A 24,711-nucleotide genomic window follows, 5' to 3' on the forward strand; every position below is an offset into this window, starting at 1 on the left:
AAACTTCTAAATGTAATTAAGAATCGGTTGCATAACATTTCCACTACTGTGTTTTGTTTTGGTTAACTAATCCATTTGCTATTAAGACCTTATCTCACGTCAAAACTATCATTTTCATTTAACCACAACTATCATTTATGGTTTAAGAGTGAAATATGGGAACCACCTCATGAATACTCAATTTGATGTGTAACAATGCAATGCAATGAATTGATTGGACAAAATTGGGATATGACCGGTGGGATCATAATCGTCATGTTTGACAAGAGGTAAGTTAGGTAGGATCAATGACCACTATTGTTGGTGGTCCAAGGTTTTCACATGTTTCTCTCTTTTTTCTGTTTTTCATCCATCTGCCCCATTTTTGTGTTGGTTGTGAGGTCTTTATATTACGAGTCTTCTTCCTCACCCTCTAGATATCGAAGAAATGTTGATTAAATAGTTAATTAGTAACTATTAACCGACTTCTTATTAATCATTATGTAACAGATTCATCATTAACTGTTCTATAACAGACTCTTCCCTCCGAATGCCATAACGGCTCCAATTTGGACGGTCCTTTTAGAGTCCGATAAATTGAATCTGAGATGTGCATAGAATCCGCTATCCAATCTCATAAAAATCTCGGAATGTACAAATAAAAATGTTGCTAATTACTTAAGTATAATGGTTACTAATGTAGTGCAGTACAAATGTTAATAACTACATCGACATAATAATTTATTTGTTACTAATGCACAACCATTAAAATGTTGCAATAAGGAGTGAACATTGGTTTTCAACACATAAGGACAATGATTGAGCAATGGTGTACAAGAATTATGGTACAAACCTAAGAATGGGTCGTAGTCGTCGTCGTCGTCATCATCATCGCTTTCAAAATCCAAGTTAGCTTTAAGTGTAAATACAGGGCATGTGGAAAGTGTTATTCTTACTCGAGTTCTTGAATCCACATATATAATTGACGATATATCATCGACAAAGCTGTTGAATACAATTTGAAATTGTTAGTAGAAAACTAATGTATGAATAAGAAGCGTGCTTGAAAGTGTATTGAAAATATATCTACTTACATAGAACTAAGTGGAAGCTTGTCTAAAATTGGTCGATATGAAGTGAGGATTTTGTTTTGATCGTTGCGTGTAAGGTTGTATGCTCTATCTGTTACGTCAAGTCCCTTTTTAAAACGACCCCTACCTCGTTTGAGTACTTGAGGTGTTGCATCATTGTTTTAGCTTATATCATTCATGTACAATTATTTGTCATTGGATTAAAGAATCATGTTTCAAAAAGAAGTATAAAATGAAGCAATAATACTTGCATGCAATTATTTATAGGTGTAACAAGCTGAATAGTTTGACATCTCGTTCTCTTTTTCTTTAAAGGTAGTTTAGATGGATTTACATTTTCATTTCCTTGCTTTATAAAAAAATTAGCTTTTTTTTCCTTTCCTTTTTCCACTTATAAAAAACTAAAATTGTTCATAGAAGGATTCAGTCAATATTAATAGTTATGATAATTATTATTTGGAATCGTAAAGACTATGTCATATCAATATAAGGTCATATTCTTTTTTCTTATTTCCGAAAACACCAAAACTCGAAAACAGCTATCCACATCACACCTATAAATTTACTGCACAATGTTAAAGTTTTTTTGAAGCTTGATAAATTTATTCTGATTTCAATTGCACAAGTATCATCCATGGGTTGGATTTCAGACACAGTTGAGTCTGTCAAATCCATTAAATTTAGAGAAGCTTCGACCCAACTCATCACTCTCGGTATGAAATGTCTTCTTCATTTCATTTCATTATTATTATTCTCAATCATACATCATCGCTCATTAATCTCATATTTAACGTGTTTCAGGGTTGGTTGTAACATCTGCGCTAGTTATATGGAAAGGGTTAATGTGTATCACTGGAACTAAATCCCCCGTTGTCGTTGTTCTTTCTGAAAGCATGGAACCTGGTTTTCAAAGAGTAACACACCCTTTCTTTCAAAAATTATTATATTTCAGATTTCAATAATCTAAAACTTTTTGGTTCATTTTGTTTTACAGGGTGACATTCTGTTCTTGCACATGAATAATGATCCTATTCGTGCCGGAGACATTGTGGTTATCAATATAGATGTATGTCCTTTTTCATAATATATGTTAGCCCATGCTTATAATTTTGTTTCATCCATGTTCTAAAAATTGTCTGATCATTGTACAGGGACGTGATATTCCAATTGTTCACCGTGTAATTAAGGTTTGTATCACAATTCACAAGTATTTTCTCTTCAAACTATATAGAGACATCACTTAATTTGTTTCTGTTATTTTTATTTTAGGTCCATGAGCGTCAAGATACACAAGAGACTTATTACCTTACTAAAGGTATATCCCAAAGTTTCTGCAAATTATATATTTTATATCTTTTAAATTGCCAACTCCTTAACATCCAATGACGAACCATACTCATTTCGATATTTCAGGAGACAATAATGACATGGATGACAGGGTTTTGTATAATCATGGCCAGGATTGGTTGGAGAAAAAGCATATTATGGGAAAAGCTGCCGGGTAAGTTTCTTTTTGGTGGGGGCATAATACCATCATGTAGATGTCTGTCTTCATGACACAGGGAAATTTAGAGGGTCTTGTCCTGATATTGAAAATGAAAGTAGGAAGGGAGAGTTCCCAGTCTCCTGAATACCTAGAGATGGATTAATGTTCTCTATGTCGAGAGCTTCTTTCGATAAGCCATGTAGCCCCATTGGTATAGTAACAAGAGCTTTATGGATAATATAAATCATCTTCTATTTCCAGATTCTGAACCTGTATCTATAACTTTTTATCTACAATGTCATAGAAATTTTCTGTTGACATTGATTCATTACTATATGCATTTCCTTTTGCTTCTGATGTGGTAATATGCTACAGAATTACCCAACAATTTATCTTATATTGTCTAGTATGTTCAGCTACATTCATCTTTCTGCAGGTTTTTACCTTATGCTGGTTGGGCTACACTAATTATGTCCCAAAAACCCATTGTCAAGGTTTGTTCTTTTGGCAGTTTATACTTTACCCTGAAAAAATAAAAACTAAATTTCTTTCCCTTTCCCTTTCGTCTAAAATGAAAGAAAGAACTCAAAAAAGATTCAACTTATGTTCGTGAACTTATTTTCTTTTCTCTACAACATTATCCTTTTACTCTTCCCACTCCTTACTTTTTTTCTCTTTGGTTTTCAAATTTGAATGTTGACTTGCCTTTTGTTTCTTTGCAGTATATACTAGCGGGGGCATTTGGACTACTGGTTTTGATATCAAAGGAATAGGTTAAGAAACAATTGCGTACAATACAATGTAAAAGAATCTCAGAATCTTTAGTATATACTGGTGGGGTGCATTGAGACTACTGGTTTTGACATCAGAGGAATACGTTAAGAAACAATTGCATACAATACAATGTAAAAGAATCTGAGAATCTTTTGTATATACTCGTGGGGGCATTGGGACTACTGGTTTTGACATCAAAGGAATAGGTTAAGAAACAATTACATACAATACAATGTAAAAGAATTTCAGAATTTTAGTTTTACTGGTACAAATAATTCATATTTTCTTCATTGCCTTCTTATTGGAATGAAACCAATTTCATCAATGCTAGAACAAACAAAACACAAGGTTGATGAAATTTGGAATGAATAAATTTAGATGTGGAGAGTGAAAGAGGGGAGTAAAGAGATAGAGAGAGATAATTGAGGGTGAGAATGAGTAATTTCATCAACTAGGGTGGGAGTGCACCCTACACATTTATATAGAGATTACACGATGATTGGAATTAACTTTGATCAAGTACAATAGCAGAAAAATAAAAAACTCAGACTCGTAACCGGTTACGCCAAAATGGGTAACCGGTTACACCTGAAGCTAATTAATTCAAGAATTAATTTTGTTCCAATGCTAAACGGTTACGCCAATCTTGGTAATTGGTTACGCCTTCCAAAAACAAACTTCTCTGTTACTAAATTGCATACTTGCACTTGAATTATCAATCAAACTTCAACACACCACCTTAATTCTGAAGGTGTGAAAAACATAAGAAAGGAGAGGTTTGAATTGGGTTTTAAAAGCAAAAAAAAAATCCATACAAAAACTCTACTAACAGGTTGAATAAAGAAGAGATAAAAACACAATGATTTTTATCCTGATTCGCTTGAAACTCTAAGTTAATTCAGTCCACCCGTCAGGATGATTTGCCTTATACACAAAGACTTAATCCACTATAATCAACAGATTACAATAAACACAAAGAATACCCTTCTTTGTCTTCTCAAGGATCCAACTAAACCTTAGTCTCTTCAATGATTCAAAAAGAAAAACTTTATTTATCTTCTCAAGGATAACCTCCTTAAGGAATCAAACAAATAGTTTGAATACAAGTATATGTGTTATAAGATACTTCTTCAAAAGCAGATTTTACACAAATGAATAATAAATACTTAAAGAACATTGAATACAAAAGATGAGTTTTTCACAAAGAAAAATAGCTTGTGTAGTTCAGCAGCAAGAGAGCAAGCGAGAGTTTTTCAAGTCTCCAATGCATGCTTATATAGTGTAAGCATGTGACCGTTGGAGAGCAAAATGGGGAAAGCTCGTTGAGTAATTGTCCACTGTTGGATGAGAAAGGAATGATACAACGTACGTCCTTTCGCCCATATATTCAGTGACATGTGTGATGAATAGTACAGTCTTTGCCCACGAAATCTAGTAGTCGAAAGGTTGTTCGATTTGTACTATGTACTATTTGATCACATTCCCATTTGATCTTATCTCCGTATTCATTGGTTTTTGATAAAAGATGATTGAAGCATGAAGTGAACAAATAGAGAGCTGGATTCATAAACTTCAGAACCTTGAGTTAGAACCTTGACAGCGTCAGTAGTCTGGCTTGAGTTCTTCAATGTCTTCAGAATCTTCAAAGTCTTAAAAAATCTTAGTCAGAACCTTGATAACTTCAATCGTCTGTCTTGAGATCTTCAGAATCTTCATCTACATAATACAACTTCAGAAGTTTTCCATTCTTCAGAAGCTTGTTGGTCAGAGTCACGTCCAGAAGCAAAACAACAGAGAGAATATTGCAACAACAACATAGTGTCTCCTCAGAAGCTTCTGATGGGTGAGATAATGCAAAAGCAAAAAGAACATTGCAACAACAATATTGACGTCTTTCAGAACTTCTAATTGCAACGCATAACCGAATTTGGAACCAGAAACTGATGATGTTACACATCATATGATCAGAATCAAAATTGTTTGATAAATCTGCATAATAACAAACCATTAGGGTGCCAGAATTATTCTCACATAAATACAACGTTATTATCATCAAAACTCAAGGTATAGATGCAGAATCAAATCTTGTTCTAACAATCTCCCCGTTTTTGATGATGACAAAACATGTATTTTGATGAACAGTTTTGTACAGGGTAATCACTTAAGAATACATCTTATAGAAGCACAAGGCTTCCCCTGAGATGTATAGTCCTATAAAGATAAACTCAGAATAAAAGAACATTTTCCTGATTTACCTATTGAAGTACTAGAATGAATAATTCGTCAGAATCTGGTTTAACTTCAGAAGTTGATTGATGTTGTCCAGAACACTGGTTTATAACATCATTCTTTTGATAGACCTTCAGAAGGGATTTCTTTAGAAACTTCTTTGAAGAGTCTTTCTTCAGAACCTTCTTGAAGACCTTTCTTCAGAAACTTCTTTGAAGACCTTTCTTGTGAAGAATCATTCTGATTCTTGAGAAAGAAGCTTTAACAAATCATTATGAATCTTGAGAGTTAGCTCTGCAAACACACTTAACAAACTTTTCTCGAAGTATTTGTTAATAGAAATATTAAAACAATGTTTGGGTTTTTTACTTAGGAATTTAGATATCAAAATAAACTCTTAATTCTTCCCCTTTAGAAGATTATGTTTTCTCCCCCTTTGTCATCAATCAAAAAGGAATAAAAATACAAAGTAAATAAAGAGAAACCAATAAAAATTTCATTAAAACATGTCAAACTGGCAGTGCAGAGTACAAAAACAAAAGCAAAAGAAATGAAAAAACAGTTAAAGTAAAAACAAAATTCTAGGGGTTCTGAGGAGGAAGTGGAGGAGGAGGAGGAAGTCTTGATAGAATCAACTGGAACATCAAATCTTGCTTATCCAGACGCTCATTTACCTTCACATTATCAACCTTAATCTGCTCAATGGTTCTCAAAAGAGAAATCAGAATAGGTTGAGATGCAGAAGCTTCAGATACCACAATCTAGTTTGGAGCTTCTTTTGTTGCAGCATCTTCGGGTTCAGAAGCAGAAGGCTCTAGAGCAGCAGATTCTTCAATGTGTTGAGCAGATTCTGTTGGAGCTACTTCTTCTTCTTCTTCTGAGCTCTGAGGATCCTTATCCTCTGAATTCCTTTTTCCTTTTACCATGAACGTCTGGGTAAGTTTCTGGAAGATTGAAGGGATCCACCAATGGGTCGATGCCATCCTTGAGACAGCTTTCCAGATACACCATCAAAACTTGTGGGGGATCCACTTTGGTATGGGATAGTCATCTATTGGATTTCTGATACCACAGATATCATCCTTGGATAGAACGATGTCTGGTCTTCTAATCTTTGAGATGAGACCCATATTCTTTAAGTTCTTACCCCATAACACTTCCACGACATCCTTTACCAGCTCCTCTGTTAGCCCACTGACCAAAAGGCCATCTACCACTCCACTTTCCACCAGAATGTATGAGATTAACCTGTCATTTGAGATGAATTTGCTTCTGGCTTTCTTGGAGGATCCACCAGTTCTGGATTCTCTGATAGAATCCCTGATGAATTTGAATATAAGCGATGGCAAACCCAACTTAACTCCTTTCTCCAGAAGGAACAACATGATCTTCTGACAAGTATTGATGTAGTCAAAACTATTGGTACTTGGTATGTGATTGATACACCCCAGGATGATCTTAAATCAAACTCTTAGATTGTTGGTTAAATCTTTTTCATTGGGACCCTTTTCATCAGCAAAGTTGGTGCCCTCTTTGAAGATTACTAGAGAGATGTCAGTATCCCTCTTAGCTGAGATGGTCGCACTATGAACTCTTTTCCCTTTGCCATCATGCCCAATGAGGTTAGCAATGGACTTTTCTGTGATGACAATTTTCCTATTCATAACATAGGAAGTGATTGTTTCTCTTTCCGCAGTGGCATGAACCCATAATTGCTTGACAAGCACAGGATAGACTGGACATGGGAGTCTCTCGAAGAACTTGTTCCATCCTTGAACATTTAGGGTTTCTGTGAAATCGAAACCATTTTCCTTGAGATTTTTAAAGACTACGATCATTTTGCATAGCACATTGAGTTCATTTACTGGAGTGTGCATTATGGTAGGTTCCTTGCCATACTAGAAGGATATATTGATGCGAGTTGGATATCTAACATTGGAGATCATAAATCTACAAATGGGTGGATATTTACACTTGCTGGAGGAGCAATTCTTGGAAGAGCAAGAAACAAACATACATTACTCTTTCGACCATGGAATCAGAGTTCGTGGATCTCACTTCCGCTGGTCAAGAAGCAGAATGGCTGAGGGATCTTCTGTTGGAAGTTCCATTGGCTAAAGACAATGTTTTAAAGGTGATGATACACTACGATAGCCAAGCCACTTTAGTAAGAGCATTCAGCAAAGTGTACAATGGAAAGTCTAGACACATAGGACTTAGACATTCGTTTGTGAGAAAAAATGATTAAGGATGGAATCATTTCACTCACCTATATACAAACAAGCTATAATTTGTCTGATCCCTTTACTAAGCCACTGACCAGAGGCTTAGTAAAAACAACCTCGAGAGGCATGGGGTTGAAACTCCTTGAATAAGAGTTCTAACAACGGCGACAACCCAATCTTATGTTAACAGAACATTAACTTCAAGATTCAATAGGTAACAACAAGTCGTTGATTTAGATGTAAGTCATGCATTGGGTAATAATGTTGACTATTTTAAATAGAGGTTTGAGGTTTTCAAAACCTCTTAATGAAGTTCATAACTGAGGAAAATTATCTCATGGAAAAGGATACAATATGAACTTCACCTATGTGAATTTCGAGATGGTGCCGTCTCAAAGTGAGAGTTGGAGTTTCTCTAATGGAAAATTCATGAAATAGGATATCATATGGTCATAAATAGGTGCTAAGCGAGATATGTAGAGGAAGAACCTTTAAAGAGTGTGTGTAAGGTAACGTCGGTCTAATCATATGGATTAATGGTTTAAAATCATTGCTACCTAATATTTCGATTAAACTTTGTGTTATCTTCACTAAGGTTTAGTTTTAAATCGAAAGATACCTAACTGTATTAACACTCTTTATATCTCATTTTCTAGAATTAGTTTTGTCATTATTAGAACAAGTGGGGGATGGTTGAAAAGTATGAAGAATAATTACCATGGGTATATTCCAATATGACAAAAATGGGCAATTGAGTTAATGGCAATAAATGCATTGCAAATAATCTCACATAGAAAGTGGAGTTAACATTAAAAGCATTTATAAAGACCTTGAAACATTAAACTCACCAAAGGAGGTAAAGAGGATAAGGTGCCACATTGACATATGTGGTGGTCCTAAGCATTATGCCACATGTCATATCCAAACAACCCCTCATCGGTGTAACCACCGGCGACACCGACTCCGGGACTGGGTCCGAGGGCGTGGGCGTAGAGGCGCTAGTGGAGGCTTGTAGCGGCACTTGAGCACTCAGGATTTTGATCGTTGCTTACGGTTTAAATTTCGAATTCAAAATATACAACACTTCATGAAATGGTGCATTGTATTATCATAGGTGAACCATTGCAACATATGGTGAAAAGGTGTTGTTTCATCAAGAGATGCAAACTTATGAAACAACACATGCATGACCTATAAATACATTATTTTGAATTCGAAAATCATTCACTCAAAATCTGCACATCCTCTTAAACATTCCAGACACACTTCCTTGCATTCGAGTTCTTCATCTGTCTTGTGCAGACTCGATTAAAAGGCAGATTGAATTATCCTGAGTATTCTTGCTTTCTGACTTTAAGACATCAATGAGAGTGCTTGAAATACTTTTAAGGAAAGCGACTTCATTCACGATTCAACCTAAATCCATTTAATCTTATCGAAATATCTAACATGGAAATCATCGTCTCATTACTATCCAAACGACGCAATCAAGCCAAATTAATACATTAGAACTTCACATTTTCTTTTAGATATATTATTTAAGTATTTTCATGTATTTGTTGGAAACTTAACATTTTTAGATATGTATAAGATCATTTAGAACTTTGATTTGTTTATGTGCTAAAATATATGTAATATCTTTAATTGTTAAAATTTAACTTTATTGCAGTGCTTAAGCTATAATGATGAATGATCCATTGGGTATTCAATTGTTGTGTACTGGAATATCTAAACAATATTGTAGTATAGTACATCAAAGCGATAATAAAATGCCAAAGATGGCTATTTCTTTCTTGAAAAAATGGTAAACTCGTGTTGGTGAGTGGAGAAATTTGTTAAACAACTACATTTTCGCCACAATTTTCGTCAAAATTTGTTTATCTCATTGAGTATTTATCTAATGTTAATTTGACAATAGGCATTTAATAAAAATCTCACGTTAATGTAATTGATGAAGGGAGATTGATTATGTTTAGATTTTCAATTCCGGTCATAAATAAAATCATAAACAAGAAAACATGAATCAATCCATTGGTTTGTGGTTTGACTGGGATCTTTTGTCAAGCAGCAAGGTTGGGGGAGTTTAATGTCCTCACTATCAACGTGGATAAAAAATTCTATATACTTCAATTCACCGACGGCACCATTTTGTTTTACGATGGAGGTTGGTCAAATTTGTGGAGTATTAAAGTAATTCTAAGGGATTTTGAATTGACTTCGAGTCTCAAGGTTAATCTTTAGAAAAGTAAAATCGTAGGAATAATTTTGGAGCAAGACTTCGTAACAGTAGCGTCGATTTTCTTAACTTCGAGTGTTGGTATCCTACCTTTTATGTTTTTAGGGGTGGAAGTTGGAATAAATCCTAGAAAGACCATTGATTGGATGAAAACATTTAGCAAAATTCATAATAGATTGGCATTATGGAAATGGGGACTATTGTCGCAAGGCGGAAGAATAACTTTGATCAATGTTGTCTTAACTAACGTACGGATTTATCTGTTTTCATTTTACAGGGCTCCTAAGGCGGTTATCCAAAAGATTATCATAATTAAAAGGTCTTTTCTTTCGGAGGGAGAAGAAAAGCAAAGAAATTTATGTTGATTGAGCTGGGATTCGAAAAGCAAAGAAATTTATTGATAATGGTCATGTTGGATTAATTTATTATTAATTAGGTGTGACTCATGTAAACAATATTTGGCTTAAATAAAAGACATTTAAATGTGATGATTATTTTAGTAGATGGATAATTAAGTCAATGAGATTTTATTTTGAAATTCAAAATACAAATCCCTCTTCTCTCTCTTCATGACTGTTGGGACATGACTCTTGGGGTGGAATATGACTGTTGGAATAAAGTGTCTATAAAAGGACACATTTAGGCAACCAACACCAACTTTTCTCATTCCTTCTCATTTTCTCACAAATACACAAAAGTATCTTCATCGTCAAGGATACAAATAAAGAAGAAGGAAGAGAGGAGAAAACAATTGCAAACAAGGATTAATAAATCAGACAAGAATCGACGTCATGGATTCGGGTACGCTTTACGGTTTTTATTTATAGAATTTAAAAACACTGTGAAAATCATGATATCAAGATCCAAAACATAAAATTTTTGCTAACAATTGGTATCAGAGCTTTGTTACCGGTATTATGATTTTTCGGTGTTGATTATTGATATTATGATTTTTTTTAAGTAGTGATTGTTTAATGAGGAGAAAAGTATTTCATCACTTTTATTGATGACTTCTCACGTTATTGTTACTTGTATTTATTGCATGAAAAATCCCAATCAGTGGACATGCTAAAAGTATTCATTGATGAGGTGGAAAGGCAATTAGATAAAAAGGTAAAGATAGTGAGGTCTGATAGAGGTGGTGAGTATTATGGAAAATATAATGAGAAGGGACAATGTCCAGGTCCATTTGCAAAGTTTCTCGAAAGTCGTGGCATATGTGCACAATATACTATGCCAGGCACACCACAACAAAATGGTGTGGCTGAGAGGCGGAATCGTACTCTCATGAATATGGTTAGGTCAATGTTAAATTATAGTAATGTACCTTTATCATTGTGGACCTACGCATTAAGGACCGCTGCGTATTTGATTAATAGGATTCCTAGCAAGGCAGTTCCTAATACTCCTTATGAACTATGGACGGGAAGGAAACCTAGTTTGAGGCATCTTCATGTTTGGGGATGCCAAGCCGAAGTAAGGGCGTATAATCCACATGAAAAGAAACTTGATGCAAGAACCATTAGTGGGTTTTTCATCGGGTATCCTGAAAAATCAAAAGGGTGTAGATTTTATTGTCCTAATCATAGTATGAGAATAATTGAGTCTGGTAATGCTCGGTTTATTGAAAATGGGCAGTTTAGTGGGAGTGAGAAATCACGTAAAGTGGATATTATGGAGACTCGTGGAGAATCTTCTTCACCTAAAGAATCTTCTTAAGTCGTTGTCCCTCTGGTTGTGGTACCGTCATACAACCCAAATAGACAACAAATTAATATTCAAAACCCACAAAAATGAACATATAGTTGATGAACCAGTTGACAATGTACAAGTCACAAATGAGCAAGAACAAGTGACTGAAGAAACACAAGAAATAGCAGTAAGAAGGTCTGAAAGGCAAAGGAGACCAGCTATTTCAAATGATTATGTTATTTATTCACTTGAACATGAATGTGACTTGAGCATTGATGAGGATCCAGTATCATTTAAACAAGCCATGGAAAGTGACAATTCTAAAAATTGGTTCAATGCTATGAAAGAAGAGTTAAAATCAATGAGTGACAATAATGTATGGGATCTAGTTGAGTTACCTAAAGGTTCAAAACGAGTTGGTTGCAAATGGGTCTTTAAGACCAAACGAGACTCGAAAGGTAATATTGAAAGATATAAAGCTAGACTTGTCGCCAAAGGTTTCACTCAAAAGGATGGTGTTGACTACAAAGAAACCTTTTCTCCTGTTTCAAAGAAAGACTCTTTGAGAATTGTTTTGGCTTTGGTGGCTCATTATGACTTAGAGCTTCACCAAATGGATGTAAAAATTGCCTTTCTAAATGGTGACTTAGAGGAAGAAGTGTATATGGCTCAACCTGAAGGTTTTGTTACTGCAGGAAAAGAAAATTTAGTGTGTAAATTAAAGAAGTCAATATATGGATTAAAGCAAGCTTCTAGACAATGGTATCTTAAATTTAACAATACTATTTTGTCATATGGTTTTGTAGAGAACACTGTAGATCGGTGTATCTATATGAAGGTCAGTGGGAGCAAATTCATGATTTTAGTCTTATATGTTGATGATATTTTACTTGCTGCCAATGATTTTGCTTTGTTACGTGATGTAAAGAAGTTTCTCTCCAATAAATTTGAAATGAAGGATATGGGTGAGGCATCATATGTGATAGGAATAGAAATATTCCATAATAGATCACAAGGACTATTGGGAATGTCTCAGGAAGGCTATATAAATAAAATTTTAGAGAGATTTAGAATGGACAAATGCTCTGGAGGGACAGTTCCTATTCAGAAAGGGGACAAGTTTAGTCAAATACAATGTCCCAAAAATGAATTAGAGCGAAAAGAAATGGAGTCTATTCCCTATGCATCAGTGGTTGGGAGCTTGATGTATGCCCAAACATGTACCCAACCGGATATTAGTTTTGTTGTTGGTATGTTAGGTCGATATCAAAGTAATCCTGGAATGGATCACTGGAAAGTTGCAAAGAAAGTTCTTAGGTACTTACAAGGAACCAAAGATTACATGCTCACATATAGAAGGTCAGATCACCTCGAAGTGGTTGGCTACTCAGATTCAGACTTTGCAGGATGTGTGGACTCAAGAAAATCCACATTTGGATATGTTTTTCTTCTGGCTGGAGGAGCAATATCATGGAAGAGTGGAAAATAGTCCATCATTGCTACTTCTACTATGGAGGCAGAATTCGTGGCATGCTTTGAGGCCACAATTCAATCATTATGGTTGCGGAACTTCACCTTAGGGCTTAGTATTGTCGACAGTATAGCTAGGCCGCTAAGGATTTATTGTGATAATTCTGCAGTTGTGTTCTTCTCTAAGAATGATAAATATTCCAAAGGTGCTAAACACATGGAAATACTTATCAGTGAAAGAAGAAGTGCAGAAACAAAAGGTGTCATTTGAACATATTGGAACAGATTTAATGATAGCGGATCCGTTAACTAAAGGTTTACCGCCCAAAACATTTATTGGTCATGTAGAAAGGATGAGCATTATGTAAAAGTCCTTGTTAACATTGTATTATTTTTGGTATATATACAAGTATAGTTTAATGTTCGTATTGTATGACAATTGTGAATTCAATTAAAGTTATGTTTCTGTTGAGTTTTGACATCCATATTATATTATACATGTTATTGTAATATGTGATGACTAGGTGTCTTTGAAAAGACATGAGAGACAAATAATTGTATCCCCTAAAGTTATTTGAATTGAATTGATTTGTGATACATGGAAGGAATCAAGTTGATGAATAATTTGTGACCGCCATGATCCGATCATTTCAATTCATTAAAGATAATAACTTGGTGCTTTCAATGAATGGTGCACAATTATGGTATAAGATTGAAACATCAAGATGTCACATGAGTCAAGTGGGAGACTGTTGGATTAATTTATTATTAATTAGGTGTGACTCATGTAAACAATATTTGGCTTAAATAAAAGACACTTAAATGTGATGATTATTTTGGTAGATGGATAATTAAGTCAATGAGGTTTTATTTTGAAATTCAAAATACAAATTCCTTTTCTCTCTCTTCATGACTGTTGGGACATGACTCTTGGGGTGGAATATGACTGTTGGAATAAAGTGTCTATAAAAGGACACATTTAGGCAACCAACACCAACTTTTCTCATTCCTTCTCATTTTCTCACAAATACACAAAAGTATCTTCATCATCAAGGATACAAATAAGGAAGAAGGAAGAAAGGAGAAAACAATTGCAAACAAGGATTAATAAATCAGACAAGAATCGACGTCATGGATCCGGGTACGCTTTTACGGTTTTATTTATAGAATCTAAAAACACTGTGAAAATCATGATATCAAGATCCAAAACATAAATTTTTTGCTATGGTGATGTACTATCTTCGATTTTTAATTAATCAACTTATGTTTGGAAGAAGAAATACTCGATTTGGTGGAGGGATTTGATGGGCCATCACATTACTCCTCCCTCTTCTTGCAATTGGTTCGCACATAACATTTGTTGCAAACTGGGAAACGGGAAAACAATTGGATTTTGGAAGTTTATTTGGACGGGTAACGAACCTCTTTCGACAGTTTTCCCTCTTATTTTTAATTGTGCAACAGATCAAGATTCGAAAATCGCAGATGAAGGCGTGTGGAAAATGGTGTTTGGGTTTGGATGTTAATCTAGTCAAGGATAATCTGGATCCGACGGAATCTGAATAATTATCAGCACTGTATCAGTTAATTATGCAGATTACACCTTCGGCAGAAGCTGAAGAGAATTTCATTAGGTGGTCTGGCAACGGAGGTTTTTCTGTCAAAATGTGTATTAAGTGATTTCGGTGAATTTGGATGGTCCGGCTGTAGAAGATACAATGGTTTTATCCATTCTCAGCATGATTTGGAAGTCAAAATTACCTAGTAAAATCTAGGTGTTTTGTTGGAGATTGTTTCTCAATCGATCACCGACGAAGGATCAGTTGCGTCATCGGGGCATTTTAACAGATCCCACCTGTTTGCTCTTCCCTATGTGTTCGTCCACTGATGAAGATGTGATCCACCTTTTCTGGACTTGTAACTTCAGCAAAGCATTGTGGATTCAGATTTCCAATTGGATTGGAATCGAGTCGATAATTACGGCCACGTCGCTATCTGAGTTATTCACTTCTTTTTCTTGCAGTCTCACCAAGGTTCTTAAATCACAGATTACTTGTCTTTTAGGGTCAAGTGTTTGCTGGATTATTTGAGTGCGTATCAACTTATCAATTTTCAAACATGAAGAAGCTCCGAGATGAGATGGTTTGGACAATATCAAGAGACTAACTTGGGATTGGTTTCAAGTTGTTTTTACAGAGGCCCCTTGTTATCAAGTTGGAATATTTGAAAGGTCGGTCCGCTTAGATGTTTCTCTTGCCTTAAGCTTTGTTTTTCTCGTTCTTTTATTCTATATTCTTTCGTGTCTTGTATCCCTTGTGCTAAAACTTAAAAGCTTTGAAAAACTAAAATGGATTTTATTTTAGATATTTCATTATCCTACTATAATTTTTTTAGATACCAAAATTTTAAAATATCACTTAAATTTGAAACTATTTTAAATAGTTTTTCATAAAAATTATTTTTGAAATATATCTTTTTTAAAAATTTGTAATTTCAACTATTTTCAATGATGTATATTTATTACATGTGGTAAAATTAGTTTCTTGATTTATAAAAAAACAATATTCTCAAAAATATTTTTATAAAAATCATTTTTAAAATTTTTATAAAAAAAAAAATCTATTTTCTTAAGCTAAAAACAATGAAGCTTTTATATAATCTAACCCATAGTTTAAAAAAAAGATTTGTAAGGGTGAAGGATAACAATTTTTCATAAACTTATATGATGTTATAGGGGTTGATTCAATCCTATATAAGACGATATAATGTGTTAAAAAAATCCAAATAAACATTCTTATCAAACAATATCCATGTATATATCTATCAAAACTTATATGTTCACTTCAAATTTAAAATGTCAACTGGGTTTTAGAAAAAATCATAAATGTAATATTTAAAACCTGGGACAAAAAGCAGTTTCATCATCAAACAATGATGCCTATTGATTAAAATGGCTTCATTCCAATAAGGAGGCAATGAAGAAAATATGAATTATTTGTACTAGTAACACTAAAGATTCTTTTACATTGTATTGTATGCAATTGTTTCTTAACCTATTCCTTTGATGTCAAAACCAATAGTCCCAATGCCCCCACGAGTATATACTGCAAAGAAACAAAAGGCAAGTTAACATTCAAATTTGAGAATTCTAAGAGAAAAAAGTAAGTAGTGGGAAGAGTAAAAGGATAATGTTGTAGAGAAAAGAAAATAAGTTCATGAACATAAGTTGAACCATTTTTGACTTCTTTCTTTCATTTTAGACGAAAGGGAAAGAAATTTTTTTTTTTTTCAGGGTAAAATATAAACTGCCAAAAGAACAAACCTTGACAATGGGTTTTTCGGACATGATTATTGTAGCCCAACCAGCATAAGGTAAAAACCTGCAGAAAGATGAATGTAGCCGAACATATTAGACAAAATTCTGTAGCATATTATCCCACCAGAAGCAAAAGGAAATGCATTTAGTAGGTATTAACTAGCTCCTCTGTTTAAGACTTAGACCTTTGGCCGCCTAATAAAAAGTTGATAGATACTAGTTCAGAATCTGTAAATAACAGATGGTTTATATATAAAGCTCTCACTACTATACCAATGGGGCTAGATGGTTTATCGAAAGAAGCTCTCGTTACTATACCAATGGGGCTAGATGGTTTATCGAAAGAAGCTCTCGTTACTATACCAATGGGGCTAGATAGTTTATCGAAAGAAGCTCTCTCGTTACTTTACCAATGGGGCTAGATGGTTTATCGAAAGAAGCTCTCTCATTACTTTACCAATGGGGCTCTAGATGGTTTATCGAAAGAAGCTCTCTCATTACTTTACCAATGGGGCTCTAGATGGTTTATCGAAAGAAGCTCTCTCATTACTTTACCAATGGGGCTCTAGATGGTTTATCGAAAGAAGCTCTCGTTACTATACCAATGAGGCTAGATGGTTTATCCAAAGAAGCTCTCTTTACTATACCAATGGGGCTACGGTAGCCAATGAATAAGAATATGAGAATACAAAACATACAGAACATTGATCAATCTCAAGGTACTCAACCCTTCCTAACTTCATTTTCAATACCCAGGACAAGATCCTCTAAATTTCCTTCCTGATATCAATAACCTATAATCTCTCTTCTTTAACAGATCCCCTAGCTAATTAACTATTTAACCAATGAGGGCTACGATTCAAAAGTAATTGTCTTTATGTACTCAATAAAAAAGACATCTACATTATGGTATTATCCCCTAACCAAAAAGAAATCAACTTACCCGGCAGCTTTTCCCATAATATGCTTTTTCTCCAGCCAATTCTGGCCATGATTGTACAAAACCCTGTCATCCATGTCATTATTGTCTCCTGAAAATAAATAAAGATATAAAGATATGAGTATTGTTCGTCCTTGGATGTTAAGAGTTGGCAAAAAAATTTGCAGAAACGTTGGGTTATACCTTTAGTAAGGTAATAAGTCTCTTGTGTATCTTGACGCTCATGGACCTAAAATAAAAATAACAGAAACAAATTAAGTGATATCTCTAAATAGTTTGAAGAGAAAATACTTGTGAATTGTGATACAAACCTTAATTACACGGTGAACAATTGGAATATCACGTCCCTGTACAATGAACAGATATTTTTTAGAAGATGGATGAAACAAAATTATAAGCATGGAAGAACAGATATTATGAAAATAGGACATACATCTATATTGAAAACCACAATGTCTCCGGCACGAATAGGATCGTTATTCATGTGCAAGAACAGAATGTCACCCTGCAAAACAAAATGAACCAAAAAGTTTTAGCTTATTGAAATCTGAAATATAATAATTTTTGAAAGAAAAGGTGTGTTACTCTTTGAAAACCAGGTTCCATGCTTCCAGAAAGAACAACGACAACAGGGGATTCAGTTCCAGTGATACACATTAACCCTTTCCATATCACTAGCGCAGATGTTACAACCAACCCTAAAACACGTTAAATATGAGATTAATGAGCGATGATGTATGATTGAGAATAATAATAATAATAATAATAATGAAATAAAGAAGACATTACATACCGAGAGTGATGAGTTGGGTCAAAGCTTCTCTGAATTTAATGGACTTGACAGATTGAACTGTGTCTGAAACCCAACCCATGGAGGATACGATACTTGTGCAATTCAAATCAAACTAACTTTATCAAGCTTTCAAAAAATTGCAATTTCGCACTATATTTATCGCTGTTTTCGGCTTTTGGTCTTTTTGGATATCAAGACCACATTCTTCATCTTTTTCAAACATACATATGTACACGTGGAGCCTCCAATCGTTGTGCGACACGTGTAAATTTTCTTGGTGAACGGTGCAATAAAAACAGTCAAGAAAAGGTATGCTAAAAGTATTATTTAATTTTCTTACCAAAAAAAGTATTATTTAATTTTAGATTTACTCTTCATTTTTAATACTATTTTTTATAATAATTAATAAATTATAAGCTGAAGGTAAATTTTGTCGGATTTTTTACCAATATACCCCACATTTTCAATTAATTTCCCAAAATAACCCAGGTTTCAAAAAATTTCCCAATCTACCCCAGTTTTAGAGGGAGGCGCCAATTGGATTGGCGCCCCCTCTTAAAAATTACAAGGAGGCGCCAATTGGATTGGCTAGGGCACCTGCCCTAGCCAATCCAATTGGCGCCTGTGTGTATTTTTTAAGAGGGGGCGCCAATCCAATTGGCGACTCCCTTAAAAAAGCCTCAAATGAAAAAACCTTCAACATGAAAGTTGTATATCTTTTCAAGATAATGAATTTGGATATAAATTTTGCATCATTTGGATTTTTTATGAGAAAGTTATGGGCAGTTGAAGTTGGACTTCTGAGTTTTTCAACTGTAATCTGACCTATAATGTCTTGCATTATTTCATGTGTTTCTTTTAGAGTTATGAAATTTTGTCCAACATAACATTTGAAGTAGACATATTAAATTTTCCAATGCACTTGGTCCCACCTCAAAATAATTAAAAATGAGTGAGGTAGGTCCTTGCGAACTTGACCCAAAATTAGGGTTTCAACTGTAATCTGACCTATAATGTCTTGCATTATTTCATGTGTTTCTTTTAGAGTTATGAAATTTTGTCCAACATAACATTTGAAGTAGACATCTTAAATTTTCTAATGCACTTGGTCCCACCTCAAAATAATTAAAAATGAGTGAGTTAGGTCCCTGCGAAGTTGACCTAAAATTAGGGTTTCTGTCAAAATGATCTATAATGTTTTGAAATGAATGATGAGCTTCCAAGTTTCAAATGGATTTTTGATGAACATGAAAGTTGCTCATATGGCGACTGTTGTTAAAACTTGAATGGAGGCGCCAGTTGGATTGGCTAGGGTAGGTGCCCTAGGCTAGGGCAGGTGCCCTAGGCTAGGGTAGGTTCCCTAGCCAATCCAACTGGCGCCCATGTGTATGTTTTAAAAGGAGGCGCCAACTCAATTGGCGAGTCCCTCATAAAATGCCTTTTTTGTCTTATAAATAGATGCGTTGTGTGACCTATTGTTCCACAACTCATATAATCATTTGCCTATCATGTTTGGTGTTCGTCGCCGATACGGTAAGGTGATTTATGCGAGAGACAAACCTCAATTGCTGATGCTGTTTTGGAACATCACCACGTTAGATCAACTGAAGAGGGAGCTGGTTCGATGGTTAGACGGGAAAATACCAGAAGGGGAAAAAATCAGAAGTATTGAGAGACTTGACAGTATCTTTGGTTGGGTGCGAATGAAGACTGATAAGGATGCTAGGGAAATGATGTTTGGTCGAGACGACATTAATTTGATTGTTGTAATCAGTTAGAATTATTTATGTTTTCAGATGTTTTGTACTGATGTTGGTTATGAAACTCGTTGTAACAAGAACTTAATGATATATATTGATTGATTGTTACAGAAATACAATGTTTTAAAAAGCATAAGAGCAAGATAAAATGTTACAAAAAGCTTAAGGTCTAGATAAAATGTTACAAAAATCTTAAGATCTAGATGATGCTCCTTGATTGGGACAGTTATTTTTGTTGTGTCCTGGTTGTCGACAGATACTACATAATCTTATCATTTTATCTGTGGAATCCATCTCTGTTCTGATACGTGTGCTGTTTGGCCTTCCTTTCTTCTTTCTACGCATCTCTTCGTTGTGCCAAACAATATCTCCTTCATATGGAGGCCAGTAATCCTCCATTGGTAGTACTGAAAAGCTTTGACTATATACGTTCATGATGGTGTTTGCCTTGTACACATCAGATAAATGGGTGTAAGCGTCTTGACGAGTATAAGCGCATGCTGCAATGACATGGGAGCAAGGTATGCGGAAGGCCTGAAATTTTCCACAATCGCACCAACTTCTGTGTAGTTTAACCGCGTAGGCTAAGTTTGGTCTCCCGTCGCTGTTGCCCATTGTTTCCTGGACGCTGAAATTTTGTCTTTGACGGTCAAACACTGTTACAGCGTGTGTTGTAGCTCTGATGCTCTCCTCTTTCATGACCTTCATGCAACACTCACTGAATACTTGTCCAGACATTAACACTGCACTCCATCTTTCACCTCTGGTTGCGAACATAGAAGCCAACCTATAATAGGTTGATCTTACCAAGGCGGTTATCGGCAGGTTTCGAATTCCTTTGAAAACCCCGTTCATGCATTCCACAATGTTTGTTGTCATGTGGCCCCATCGACGACCACCGTCAAATGCTCTTGTCCACTGCTCAACTGGGATGTTATTTATCCATCTCCCCGCGTCTTCATTAGACAGACGAATCTCATCACGATAATATTGAAAAGACGGTTGAGTTAAAGCATACCCAGCATTCACCACCTTCTTGCGAAGATTCTTATCTTTTATAGCACGCATGAAGTTTTGTGCAATGTGTCTGATACAGTAGACATGTGTAGAAGGAGGATCATGCCATCCGTTGTCATGGTTGTTGTAGGCACTTTCGATGGCAGCATGTCTATCAGAAATCAAACATAGATTGGCTTGTGGAGCGACATGCGTTCTGAGATGTCGAAGAAAGAAACCCCATCCACCAGCCGTTTCACCTTCAACAAGAGCAAAGGCAATGGGAAATACATTGTTGTTACCGTCTTGTGCAACTGCCATGAGCAACGTACCCTTATATTTTCCGTATAGCCAAGTACCATCAATTTGTAGGAGAGGTTTGCAGAAAGCGAAACCTCTGATGCACGGGTCAAATGCCCAAAAGAGATGGTGAAATATTCTATTACCTGTAGCACAGGTTCCGTCTGGCATCATTGCTGGCACTGTCTCCAGAATTGCCACAGTTCCTGGGACATAAGTTTTTAGTGCCCATAAAAACCGTGGTAATTCCTTGAATGAGTCCTCCCAGTTTCCGAAAACCTGCTCAACAGCCTTTGTCCTCGCAATCCATGCTTTCTTGTAAGATGGAGTATAATTATATGTTGTTCAGATATGGGATATAATTATACTCACCTTCACTGATGGGTCTTTATTTACCAATGGCAGAATGTCTCGACATATCAAAGTTGTGCTTAGTTTACGGTGATCTTGTTCAACCGTTGTTGCGACGCAACTGTGTGGTGGGTCTATTGAAGCGATCTCCCAAGAGTCATTTTTCTTCTTGTAAGATGCAGCCAAACGAAATTTACAAAGCATGTTACGACATTCGATAACATACCTTCTAGAATCAGTGCGTTTCACCGTAAAGTCAGCAAAGTTGTTCATGTGGTATTTTTTGATTGCCAAGACACATTCCTCTTTGGTACGAAACATGTCTCCCACCTTTAATTCGCCTACTGGTCTCGGATACGGATTATAGAAGACACTGTCGGACATTTCATCGTCGTTAAGAACCATATTTGTCATATGTTAAGGAGGAATATAGGCATGAGTAGGAGGTATTGGTGGTGGTTGAGCCTCATCTTCATCGTCGTTATTCAGGATGTGATCAACCTGTATCTCAGTCTCCTTTTCTTCTTCATCAATAACGTCGACCTCTACTTCTGCTTCTGGGTTGAGTTCATCTGACCATTGTGCATCATCTGCAACATCTCCACCAGCTGGATCCTGATCTGTTAGTTGAGACTGTTGAGACGGTATACATGGCTGTAGAGTAATGTACAACTCGATACAATCCATGCCTGAATGTTCATGACTAAGAAACATGCTTTCAACATCTTCATCGTCTCGTATCTTTAGGGGGAAAAACTTGCATTGACCATTCTCAAAAAATATAGGATTCTGATATGTCATCTTTGACACATTACCTGATGCTATGAAGGATTGTATTCTTTTTTTGAAATGCAAAAAGGTTGCATTTTTCTTCATCGTCACTCTAATGGTATCAGTGTTTTTAAAACAAAAACCATGAATCTCAGACTCAAAAGTTTCACCGTTGCAGTGAACGTTGATACTGTATAATGATGAAGATGACATTTTGGCGATGAAAACTATTTTCCAAGTGCAGATGAATGTGAGTGAAGATGCTAGGTATTTTGCAGATGATAAGTATTAATGTGAGTGAAGATGAATGTGAGTGAAGATGAAAAGGATTTTGCAAGTGCAGATGAATATGATAGTAAGACACTTAAATAGATGGTATCAGTGTCTCACATTGAAGCAAGTCTGAGATACCGTGTCAAGCATGCAAGTAATTTCATAGATGAGGTGTCTGTCATGCAATACAGTGTGACTTGATGTGTCAAGCATGCTAGGTAGTCAAGAGTTGATGTGTCTGTCATGCAAGACAGAAGTGAGTATTCAGCATGCAGGATAGTAGAGAGCCACGTGTCTGAGTTGATGTGTCAATCCTGCAAGACAGTGTGAGTTGATGTGTCAGCCAGGCAAGGTAGTCAAGAGTTGATGTGTCTGTCATGCAAGACAGAAGTGAGTATTCAGCATGCAGGATAGTAGAGAGCCACGTGTCTGAGATGATGTGTCAATCCTGCAACACAGTGTGAGTTGATGTGTCAGCCAGGCAAGGTAGTCAAGAGTTGATGTGTCTGTCATGCAAGACAGAAGTGAGTATTCAGCATGCAGGATAGTAGAGAGCCACGTGTCTGAGATGATGTGTCAATCCTGCAAGACAGTGTGAGTTGATGTGTCAGCCAGGCAAGCTATCAAGAAGGTAGTCATCAGCATAAAGGAGACAAGACAGACACGTGTCGGACACCTAAGATGGTCAGAGATGACATGTCAATCATGCAAGCCAACCATAAGTGTTTTGTTCAGCATGCAGGAGACAACAATGCCAAGTGTCAGACATGCAGAAGGTGGCGCCAATTGGTTTGGCGCCTACCTTTAGGGCTTGTACATGGGCGCCAAATGAGGTGGAGACACCATGTAGTCAGTCCTCGAAACCATGCATTCAGAACTAGCCTTGCATGCATGTACCCTATGGTGTCGCCAATTTGAATGGCGCCTACCTTTAGGGCTTGTACATGGGCGCCAAATGAGGTGGAGACACCATGCAAACACATTTTTTCATGCACTCATCCATTTGCCTATAAATTGATCCACTCCTTCAACAATTCTTCCACACCAACATTCTCACTACCTCATCTACATTTCTCACTACTTCATCTCCATTACTTCTTTTACAATTTCATCTTCAACAAAATCTTCCATTTTCATCTACACCAACTCCCCAACAATATGTCTTTACTCACAATGGGCGAGGCACACAGAGGAACAGTTGCAAACATCGCGACATACGTAAGTATTTTCTTATACTTCTTTTTTATGTTTCATCTCCACCAACCCCATTTTATTTTGAAATACCGACTTAGTCAAGTGTTACATTATTTCTATTATAGGATGTCTCAAGGTTTCGCACTCGAGTCCACGAATTTGTCCACATGGACCCGATGATTCAACCTTATGTTGAACTTGCCGGTTTTGGTCACCTTAGCAAAATTATGTCTTGGTCTATAGATAACAAATTCATTCTCGCCTTATGCGAAAGATGGAGGCCAGAGACACACACATTTTGGTTTCCAACCGGTGAGTGTACCGTGACGTTAGAAGACGTCTACATGCTTTTAGGACTACGAATTGAAGGCAAAGCTGTTAATGGTAAGACCAACTTTCCAAATTCAATTTGCATGGAGCTTTTAAACGTTGATTTGTTAGATGATAATGCTAGGGGACAAGGTATACTACTTTCACGCCTAAAGTCATATTATAATAATTTTTATTTAGATGAGCATTCTACCGAAGAAGCTCGAATCATTAAAACTAGGTGTTACATTATGTTGTTACTAGGATCCTTTTTATTTCCCGAAGGTAGTGGTTCTAGCATGCATATTATGTACTTACCTTTACTTAGACATATAGATAGAATAGGTAGTTATAGTTGGGGATCCGCATGTCTAGCCTATCTCTATAGTTCTTTGTGCAAAAACTGCCACAAAGATACTTCTACATTTTCTGGATGTGCTGTTTTACTACAAGCATGGGGATGGTCAAGACTACCGTCTCTAGCACCGGTCAATAGCAACCCCTTCACTTTTCCATATGCAAAAAA

At 35.8% G+C, this 24,711-nt stretch overlaps 2 protein-coding genes across 2 annotated transcripts; one reads left to right on the plus strand and one right to left on the minus strand.

The window, feature by feature from the left end:
* The first annotated feature begins 1,527 nt into the window (after window positions 1–1,527).
* On the plus strand, window positions 1,528–3,620 carry LOC127096422 (uncharacterized). Its single transcript, XM_051035013.1, has 8 exons — window positions 1,528–1,783; window positions 1,872–1,984; window positions 2,065–2,136; window positions 2,222–2,257; window positions 2,340–2,385; window positions 2,484–2,571; window positions 2,993–3,050; window positions 3,279–3,620. The coding sequence occupies exons 1-8, from the start codon at window positions 1,705–1,707 to the stop codon at window positions 3,327–3,329; spliced, it is 543 nt and encodes a 180-aa protein (XP_050890970.1). The 5' UTR covers window positions 1,528–1,704; the 3' UTR covers window positions 3,330–3,620.
* A 12,478-nt stretch (window positions 3,621–16,098) lies between these two features.
* Window positions 16,099–18,429, minus strand: LOC127096491 (uncharacterized). The gene is made up of 8 exons (XM_051035074.1): window positions 18,232–18,429; window positions 18,024–18,136; window positions 17,872–17,943; window positions 17,750–17,785; window positions 17,622–17,667; window positions 17,442–17,529; window positions 16,505–16,562; window positions 16,099–16,286 (listed from the first exon to the last, which is right to left on the minus strand). Exons 1-8 carry the CDS (start codon window positions 18,308–18,310, stop codon window positions 16,236–16,238), a joined length of 543 nt encoding a protein of 180 aa, XP_050891031.1. The 5' UTR covers window positions 18,311–18,429; the 3' UTR covers window positions 16,099–16,235.
* Window positions 18,430–24,711: the final 6,282 nt, after the last annotated feature.

The sequence above is a fragment of the Lathyrus oleraceus genome, chromosome 1 (assembly GCF_024323335.1).
Source record: "Lathyrus oleraceus cultivar Zhongwan6 chromosome 1, CAAS_Psat_ZW6_1.0, whole genome shotgun sequence".
NCBI lineage: Eukaryota > Viridiplantae > Streptophyta > Magnoliopsida > Fabales > Fabaceae > Lathyrus > Lathyrus oleraceus.